The 10,579-nt window shown below is 40.6% G+C and overlaps 1 protein-coding gene across 9 annotated transcripts in view; it reads left to right on the forward strand.

The window, feature by feature from the left end:
- The window catches only part of RAD54 (DNA repair/recombination protein), a 60,395-nt gene extending 50,141 nt beyond the window's left edge, over positions 1-10,254 (forward strand). For 5 of the 9 annotated variants that reach the window (XM_006829671.4, XM_088865240.1, XM_088865242.1 and 2 more), the window contains 3 exons: positions 6,764-6,968; positions 7,051-7,149; positions 9,748-10,254. In XM_006829671.4, the coding sequence (XP_006829734.2) occupies positions 6,764-6,968; positions 7,051-7,149; positions 9,748-10,104 (661 nt within the window). In that variant the 3' untranslated portion in view covers positions 10,105-10,254. Of the gene's footprint in view, positions 1-6,763; positions 6,969-7,050; positions 7,150-8,191; positions 8,329-9,747 lie in introns of all 9 variants that reach the window. The other 4 variants (XM_020661886.2, XM_088865241.1, XR_016054483.1 and 1 more) reach the window with 3 other exon arrangements.
- Positions 10,255-10,579: the final 325 nt, after the last annotated feature.

Consider the following 10,579-nt stretch of genomic DNA (forward strand, 5'->3'; position numbering starts at 1 on the left):
CCAATTGATCTCGTTACTAGTCGATGGGGTTTCAGATGGGATTTGGGTGGTTTGGGACCCCTTTGATCTGACTCTAGTCAACCACTTCATCGGGAACTTCTCAATCACCCTCCTACTCTCCAACATCTCAGACGGGGTGCAATGGAAATTTTCGGCGGTTTATGGGCCAAACTCTTGCTCTCTCAGGCAAAGGCTTTGGGCAGAATTGGACCACATTTCCTCCCTACCACATCCCATTTGGTGTATGGGAGGAGACTTCAACGTCACTCGCTGGTCCTACGAGAGAAATACTTCAACCTCGATCTCTCAAGAGATGAGAAATTTCTCAGACTTCATAAGCCGTAATGAACTGTTAGACATCCCTCTTCAGGGCTGTCAATACACGTGGTCCAGTCATTCTACCAACCCTACTCTCTTCAAACTAGACAGATTTCTCATCTCTGTTGAGTGGGAGGAGAAATTCCCAAGAACTTTGTCTCAGGCACTCCCCAAACCAGCGTCAGATCACTGCCCTATCCTTTTGGATACCAAAGCAATCAATAGGGGCCCCAGACCCTTCTGTTTTGAGCTTCATTGGCTGCAAGAGGCCAATATCCACTCTCTTGCCCAAACCTAGTGGAACTCCTTCGCATCTCAAGCGTCAGGTAGAGCAGGTACATCCTTCAGACCAAGCTCCAACTTCTAAAGTTAGCCCTGAAAACTTGGAGCAAATCCTTCCTTGTGAACTTCTCGCTTATCAAAACCAACTTGTTAGAAACCATCAAAAACTTGGATATCCTAGAGGAAACCCGACCTCTGGATACATCAGAGCTGGAACTTAGAACCAAATCAAAACTAGACTATCTCTTAACCCTTAAACAAGGAGAGACATACTGGTTCGAGAGATCTCGCAGCGTCTGGTTGAAAGAGGGGGACCACAATGCAACCTATTTCTATCGCATAGCCAACTGTCGAAGGAGAGACAACATTATATCAATGATTAAATCCAACAATAATTACCTTACCCAACCAGGAGAAATCGAGCAGGAAATTCTATTGTTTTTTTAGTCCCTTTACTCTGCCCCCCCAAGGTCGAGACCTAGGATGACCTTCCTTGACTTCTTAACTCTCTCTGAAGACCAAGCCTTGTGGTTAGAGAGACCCTTTACTGAAGAAGAAATCATTCAAGCTATCAGTGCTCTACCTAAATACAAGGCTCCAGGTCCAGACGGATTCCAGATAGCCCCTCTAAGGCTTTATGGGAATTCCTCCATTCGGACGTCCTTCTCTTCTTCCAAGAGTTCTTCAACAGAGGCACTCTCCACAAAGCCTTGAACGCCAACTTCTTGGCGTTGGTCCCTAAGGTAGAAGGAGCCGAGGAAATTAAAGAGTATCGGCCAATTAGTCTCCTCAACTCTTCATACAAGCTCCTGGCCAGAACATTAGCTACAAGACTACAACATGTATTGCCAACTGTTTTCTCCTCCTCTCAATTTGCGTTCCTCAGGAGCAGACAAATTCTGGATGGGGCATTAGTGGCCCATGAATGCATCCATTCTAGATAGCTTTCCAAGCAACCATGTCTCATTTTCAAAATTGACAAGGAGAAGGCCTATGAAAATGTGGACTGGCCGATTTTGGATGAGACCATGGGCAGTATGGGTTTCGGGGAGAAATGGAGAAAGTGGATGAGAGGCTGCTACTCCCATCCACATTTTTCAATCCTTATTAATTGGTCACCTAGAGGCTTCTTTCCTTCTTCGAGGGGACTCAGCCAAGGCGATCCCCTCTCTCCCTTCCTCTTTACAATAGCGACTGAAGTTTTTAGTCGCTCTATTTCTAGAATCTTCTAGGCGGGATTGCTCACAGGCTTCAAGACCAGCCGACTAGGTCCCATGGTGTCGCATGTACAGTATGCGGATGACACCCTTGTTTTCTTGGAGGCCTCCTCCAGAGAAGTGGACAACCTTAAATTGTTTCTCCATTGCTTTCAAAAGGCAACGGGGTTCAAAGTAAATATGCTCAAGTCCAGAATGTTGGGAGTTGGTTTGACCACATCACAAGTCCGTGACCTTGTGCCTGGTTGGGGATGCCAGGTGGAGGACCTCCCAACCACCTACCTTGGCTTACCTCTGGGGCTTGGTAAACCTAAGAAAAGACACTGGTCGACAGTTATAGACAAGGTAGATAGGTGCCTGGCAGGGTGGCAGGGCAGATTCCTTTCAATGGTAGGGAGATCGACTTTGATCAAAGCCACTCTTGCGAACTCGCCAATCTACCTCATGTCAATCTTCCATATGCTTGCTCTAGTGGCCAACCGACTTAACCAGCTCATGAAGAACTTCAGGCAGAAAAGAAGAAATACAACCCTGTGTCCTGGGACATTGTGTGCTGTCCTAGAACCTAGGGGGGCCTAGGCATCAAAAACCTCCGTATGCACAATGTGGCCCTTCTCGGGAAATGGTGGTGGCGTCTAGCTAACCAGCCGAGTGCTCTATGGGCCAAGGCCCTCAAGCACAAATACCACATCTCTGAGTATGCCTGGCTGCCTGATAGAATCCAGAAACACAAAGTTTCGGGTGCTTGGAAATCCCTCTCCACTGCTTTTACTCTTTTCAAAAGGTCAATCAGATTCCTCTCAAGAGACGGAACAAGAGTCGATTTTTGGATTGATTTGTGGCTTGGATCCTCTCCCTTGAGGGAGGCTTTCCCCTCACTCCTCTCTAACACGAAATGCCTGCTCTACAATCGTGGAGGAAGTGGTCCCCTCCCGAGATCGAAGAGTCTGGAGCCCTTTTTTCCGAAGGAGCCTAACTGAAGATGAAACCAATCAGTTCCAGGTTCTCTCATCAATCTTACACTCTGTTTTTCCAGTCTCAAGGCAATGACAGAATTGTTTGGACTCTCACAGCTTCAGGAAATTTTTTTGTCGCCTCTTTCTATAAAAGTTTAACCCTACAATCCATGCACTCGGGTCTTTTGAGCTTGGTGCATAATAGAGTATGGGCAACCATAGCCCCACCTAAAGTACAAACATTCAATTGGCTTGCCTCCTCTCACAAAGCTCTAACGGTGGACAAACTCTAGAAAAGAGGGGTCCAACTTCCTAACAGGTGCGCTCTGTGTGAAAGTGAAGAGGAGACCAACCTCCATCTCTTCATCCTCTGTGATTTCTCCTTCGAACTATGGGGCACAGTTCTGCAACTGTTTCGCATCAGATGGGTTACTCCCCCATCGGTCAAGGACCTAATCTCTTTTGAACCACATTCCTGCTGGTTCAAAGCAGGGAGAATCCTTTGGAGGGCTATGGTAGCAGCTATTATCTGGTCCATTTGGCTTGAAAGAAACTGTAGAATCTTTCGTGGATGCAAACTCCAACCTTCAGCTATATTTCACAAAGCTATTTCTTTGGTCACATTTTGGGCTTCAAACCATAAGACTTTTAAAGGCATACCAGGGAGTTTCTTCTTTCCCTAATGGTTCAACCTCCTTCATCTTTGACCTCAATCTATTACAAGGCCTAATAACTGGCAGCCTCCGTCAAGGAATGATCAAGCTTAATTTTGATGGGTGCTCCTTAGGCAACCCTGGGCCAGCAGGGGTTGGAGGAGTTTATAGAGACCACGAAGGCACCGTCCTCCTAGCTCTTTTAGAGTACATAGGCCTTAAGGACTCCACCCATGCTGAAAGTTTGGCCCTTTTGCATGCTCTGAAAAACTACAATCCGGTGTGGGGCCCACACCTCATTGTGGAAGGGGACTTTAAGAATGTCCTCTCTTGGGCTAGTAATTCTAGCCCTCCACCGTGGCACCTTATTCCTATATTTGATGAGATACATCACATGTGCAGGGCTATGGATGTCTCCTGGCTGCATACTTGGAGGACGTCCAACGACACCGCAGATCGGCTAGCGAAAGAGGGAGTTAGAAGATAGGGACAAGAAGTGCAACACGGGTCCCCTTGTTTTACGCAGGACTAGGGGCATACAACCTCCACATCTCAGCCTGATTTTTTGCACAGCAGTCTAATTTTTGCACAGGAGTTTTTTTTGAAAGCTTTTTGTATATGTTTGTACAAGGGCGACTCTATAAGCCCTCTTTCTTGTTTCTTTAAACTACATTGTAAAACCAAGCAACTTGGCATTGTTATAAGCCACTGTACAAATTTGGTCATATGATTTTTTACCGAGTCCCCAGCTGTGGGTGACTTCAGAACTCTAATTTTGTAATCTCTTACAATTTTAATACAAGTTAACTATTCCTCAAAAAGAAGATATTTTATTATAAAGTTTATCTTTGTATTATATGTAATATATATATCTATATCTATATATATTTTTATTTATTTATTTATTTATTTATGTAATAATCCAACAGGTTGTCAAACACAGGTACCTAGAACTTCTTTAACATTCCAGCAGGTTATCAAACACAGACACATAGAACTTCCTCTGAGATCTTTCTCCCTAGCCAATGTTTCAATAAGTGCTAGGTGGCCGGGGGGTTCTAGGCCGCCTAGTGCTAAGGCGGGCGTCCAAAATCTGGGCGGCTCAGTAGAAAGAAAAATATCTCTATAGTCTACGGGTATAAGTATAATTGTATAGCACATAAGAATCAGGGATTTAGGGTATATCAACTGTATAATACACAAGTCCACATAGCACGCACTCCTCCATACTCCATAACAATTTTTATCCAACGGATTCGGGTACTAGCCTTATTTCCAATCCGGATCACCACTTCGATTAGATCCCGAATAAGACATATCAAAATAATACAAGCAATAAAAAAAATTTCAAAACTTTGATTGCTCGATCTCCTAACTTTCATCTCTACGATATTTCTAAGGATTCAAAATCTTCTAAAAATCTCTAATAGATTTATAAAACATCCTAAACTAAATCTAATATCAATGGATGATGCTTAGATCAATTTCTTGTAACTTTGAGAAACTCTTCAGTCTTATGGAAATCACCAAAAACTAGTTTTTTGGGGTTTCTCTTTCTCTCAAATAGGCTCTAATGGGTTTTAGATTTCAAATAAACCTAAAACCCACAATTTTGCTCATTTCATATTAAAAAAATGACCAAAAAGTACCCTCAACGAGGGGCATTTCCACCCCTAGGCGGGGCGTAGGTCCTGGGCGCCCACCTAGGCAGGTTCTCGGGAGCCTAGGCAGGCACCCAGAGATATCTCTTAATTTGACTGCCTAGGCGAGCCCAGGCGTTGGGCGGTCCGTTTTTTAAATCACTGTCCCTAGTAAAGAAGACCTTCCAATTTCTAGGGAACATTTACCCTCCAGTTATCAAGCAAGTCTTGGAGTGTATCCAAAAAGAAAAGTGTGTATATCAAGGTGGGTGCACCGGAATGTACCCAGGGTGTATTGAAAGAAATGATTACTAGTGATGAAGGCTACTGGGGCGCAAATTTTACATAAGACCCCTGGGCAGTAAACTCCCCTTAGCATCAAACCAGTTATAAGCCCAATATTTAGTCTAAATCTTGCTCAAATGTGCATGGTTGATCATATAGGATTGGTTAAGGTAAGGTTAGCCCTTCTTCAAAAGTGAACTAATGTAGAGTTTGGGAGGCATAAAAAATCCACCTAAACAGAGAGATGGAGTATTAAAGGCGAAAAATGAGAGGACAATGAGTGTATGGGCATCATTCTCCTACATTAAATGTGTGTGCGAGGGGAGGAGTGAGAAACATGCGTTAAATGTGAGGAGAGAAAAATGTGGGTATTAAGGAAGCATATGACCTGATGGTGGTGAGATAATGCACTAAATGAGAGAGAAAGAGAGAGATGGGGTATTAATAGAGAAGAAAATGAGAGGAAGGTGAATGTAAAGGTGCCGATCTCTCTTTAACTATGAGGAGAGAAATGGTATTTTTTTTGAAGCCTAAAATTCCCATGTGTATCGAAGAAAAGGATATATTTTCAACAAAGTCTCTCTTCTTCTTGCCGTCCTCTTATTCTGCCCCCACTCCCATGTTGCACCTTTGGGCGGCCTAGGAAACTAGGCCCTCTCCCAGCCACTTAGGTGGCCAAAATTGATTTTTCAACATTGTTAATATGCTATTGTTCATAATATGGGTAGTGATACTGTATATAGTGGAGATTGTAATCATGGTTATTTGGGCACCTGTCCCACTTATAATAAGATCTGGTTACTATTGTGCTAGGACTACTGCCACTGAAAATCTGGATCCCAAACGGCCGTATTGAGGGGTATGATCTGAATGAATGCAGGGCACATCCCGTTGTTTTAAGGAATCACAGACCCCAGTGGACCAGCTTCGGAATTGTGGGGTGGAGATTACGGAGTTGGTCTAGGTAGTTCAATGATCCCTATACATAGTTTGCAGATATCAAGCCATATCAGTTTCTTGGGCTAATTTACCGAACGCCTAATATATCTATGGGATGCTGGCACTTGTGTTAATATCTATGTGACACTGGTCACATGAGCAAAACATCCTTAGGGGTAGTATTAAGAATTTGTAGACTGTAGTGATGTGATGGTTAAACTATCCTATCGACATGTCCATTATAATAGATACGTCTGCCCAGTTTTATGCATTTAAGCTTTGTGCAAGATACTAAATACATTGACTCAAGCATACAAGTATATCCATATCATTCTCTTTCAAGTGCATGGGTGCAGGTGATTTTCTTCCTGAAAGTGAGGTTTTCTGATCTATCTCGTATGAAATTGTAGATAAATTGTTTTTCTCCCTTGATCGCTGGTAATGATAGCTTACTGTTGTATTTGTCATCATAGGTCTGAAATTCATGAAAGAATGAACTGTAATCGATGTAAAGACAATACTCTGGAGTTAGATAACTGCCATGGAAAAATAGAAGAGGTTGATAATAACCTTGACTCGTTGGATGATGTGCATCCAGATCATCAACAAGGTTCCGATATAGGTTGTTTTGCTGAAATAGCTGGATGCTTGCACAAGTTGAGGAGCTGGGAGAAACAGGTTTCACTTAACCATCATGTTTTTTAACCAGTTTTTTCTTCCATTTTTTACCCAGAACTTATACATGCTACTGTTTTCTCAGCTGGGTTCTCCCAATGAAGAGGACTTGTTAAGTTGGGGACATCATTGTCTGCCAACCACGGTACCTGATCCAATTCTTCAAGCTTCTGCCGGTGAAGAGGTTTGTACAAATCATGGTTTCTGGTGTTATGTGACAAATTTATGCAAAGAAGCATAGCATTATATCTTTCAATGCAATTATATTCCATCACAATTGATCTCATACACGTCCAACTCATGTTTGCTGATTGTTATCTTCTTTCAGTTTGCAATTTTGTAAGTGGATATATTATCAAACATTATTTACAAGAACCAGGAAGACTACATTATATTCACAAACTATACCTTCTAAACATATGGACTAGTAGCATCAACTTACATGACACATGAATACCCTTAACTCAAATGGAGGCCTTGGATAGAATCTTAACACATTAATTTGTTTCTCTTCATAAGAGGATTGCTTTGGAGTTTGTGATCTTTATATTATGGCTAAAAATGATGCTGGTAATGCTTCCTTCACCCTGAAAAAAATTTATCGCATGTTTTTTATTTTGATATAAAATGCTTTTGTTGTCTTAGAATTTGACTCACTTGTTCTTTTAACCTTGTTTTTGTACAGTCTCGTTAGGATCTCTATATACGGTCACTGTCATTTGCATTATATTGAATCCTTGCTTTTGTTGGATACATCAGTATGTCTAGTCCAACTTCTATTTTATTTAATCTTTCGTGTGTGTGTGTGTGTGTGTGTATGAGGTCCGCTTTGGATTCGTACTGTCACTGTCATTTGCATTACATTGAATCCTTGCTTTTGTTGGATCCATCAGTATGTCTAGTCCAACTTCTATTTTATTTAATCTTTCGTGTGTGTGTGTGTGTGTGTGTGTGTGTGGCTTTCCCATTCTTTTATGTGATATTATATGTATGTTTGCATGTGTAACTTAGAAGAAGGTATATGGATGCCTCGCTTCTCGAGCTCTCATCTAGGGTTAGGTTAGGCGATAGAGCCTCATCTCTTCAGAGGCGGTCACCTTTGATATCTATTGTATGCTTTGAATTAAGGAAGCAGTTCCTAACATTCCCATCATGCAAATAGAAACACTTGCATTATTTCATTAGAACGTTATTATAATTTTTAACTCGGGATGTCAAATGAACAGAGGTGCGCATATACCATGCTGCGGATCAGCATGGAGTTGCCAATGCATCTGGAGTGGACGATCGTGTGGCACGCTGCACATATTGTCATCCTTCTTAAATGCAATTTCACCTTGAATGGACTGATGGGCCTTAGCTGGTAACATTATATATCATGTGCCCATTCTAATGCATTTGCATGTTGAATGGATGGTAAAGATGCAATATAATTTGTGAAATGCCTGGTGCTTGTGGTATAGAACCTCATGAAGAAAAGAGTGCCTATTAAATATTAAATGTGGGCCCTTCACAATTGTGAATCATGTCTTGTTAACCCATTTTTAACAAACCAAGACATGTCATTGTCTGGCATTTGGTGGATTGCCACATAGCAATCTAAGTGCAAAAATAAATCATTCATAAGACGTAAATATCTCATATATGTGATGTTATTTATAAAAATTATATTCATTTGGGCAAGTAAATATGCACACATACATATGCATGCTAATTTAAAAGTACAAATTTATTGTAACAATATTATTTTGTTAAATTTTTTATAACGTTATATATATATGAAGGTATGCGTGCATGCGTTATGTATTTATGTTGGTATATATATTTGTGTTTATGCAATGCTGACACTAATGTATTTACAGTTCATTGTTTTATAAAATATTTTTAAATTTTTAGTGATTTTTATACAAATATGGAATATAGATACTACAAGGTCCTGTGAAAATTTATAACGTTGAGGAAAAGTTCTAAAAGATTATCATAAAGATTATTAGCTAAGAGTTATATCTAAGGGATTGTATAGTATGTGAGACCATTTATCTTTCACACGATATGGTCATAATTAATCTTGGTCATTAGATGTCAAATTGGATAGCTTAAGGTGTGCCACAAAGTTCAAGAAATTTTTTTGGAGCTGAGTCTAGTCAATAACATGCTTACAACCACTTGATTTGAAATCTGAAGGGCAAGAGTAATTGGGACCTCCTTGTTCTAAAAGTAAATGGTCAAATGTATACTTTTTGTATATCTAATACCAACAAGTCTGTTGAGGTTCCAGAAATTTCGAAGTGTCAAACATGTTTGACACTGAAATAGCGAACAAAAAGCGATTAGTGTTTAAGTGATCACCCTCATTTTGCCAGCTTTCTTTTCAAACCTATACAATATTTACTTGGCTTCTGGTTTTGTTTTCCAGCTCCCAACCTATTTTGTTTGAAATTTATGGCACATCTGTATGCTGTCCCAATACATGTTTTAGTGCCATTGGGGAGGCATTGTAGTTCAATTGGTTTATTTGGGTGCCAATTTAGAAGCCAAGTAGGTGTTAGTGCACACACAACATCTTATTTTCTGGAGTCATACCAGTTTTATCCCACTCGTAGAACGCGATTTATTGTTGGTGTGGCTTGTTACTGCTTGACCAAAATGCTTGTTGGTCTCAAATCTAAGGGCTGGTCAATCTATCGAAAGGATGTTTTAAATCATGCAAAAGGAAAATTCATAGGCCTTTAATTGTTGTGTTTTACTGTGCCTTGCATTCTCATAACCCTGTATTTTGCAGGTGACATTTGTTTTCACTAACCAGGTTAATGGAAAACTTGTACCTGTCGAGTCTACTCCACGAGATAGACAGACCAAAGGAGTTGGAACAGGTGAGAGAACACATGTTCCAACCGAGAGACTACATCACCAAAGGCCTATATTGCAACGACCAAATTTGCCCTCTACGTTGCCAAAAAATTTCCTTAGATCAAGTGATGGCTCACTAAAGTGTGCATCTATTTGTAGTGGAACACGTCCGATCAGTGATATTTGTAAAGCACGATTACTAAGAGTGACTGGTGTTTCTCCCAGAAATTTGTTGCCCATCAAAAGGATGGCTACTGATAGCGATAAGCAAGATGATGATTTTACCTAGCCCTTGTCACACTGTGTGAATGATAGGCATTCCATCTTACCTATTTTGATATTAATCATTTCAAAATGTATAATGTGGTATCCATGATGTGTAAAAATATGCATTGGCAACTGCTTATGTTGTGGCCTTAGTTTCACTCAGGTTTAACAAGTGTGAGGCAATTGTATCTGCTTGTGGGGAAATGTTTTTGCTTATGGTAGGCGCCCACTGCTTACAATGAGTACAACCTCCCAAATGTCCAAAATTTTGCAAGTCTATCATCTAGACCACCATAATCATAAATTTGAAAAGAAAAAGAAATTGGAGTTTTAAAAGTGGTTAATTTGGAGCTTCTTTTGAATTGTTTATTTTAATTATTTAAAGATCATCAGATTTGAATGTTTTTGGAGCTCCAAATTCATTAGAGGAATATAAATCCATAATTTGGGATGTCTTGGAATATAAATCACATGGAAAACTAAGGTAAATTCATGAG

This window comes from Amborella trichopoda, chromosome 4 (genome assembly GCF_054954075.1).
Source record: "Amborella trichopoda isolate Santa Cruz 75 chromosome 4, AtrichopodaSantaCruz75HAP2 v2.0, whole genome shotgun sequence".
Taxonomy (NCBI): domain Eukaryota; kingdom Viridiplantae; phylum Streptophyta; class Magnoliopsida; order Amborellales; family Amborellaceae; genus Amborella; species Amborella trichopoda.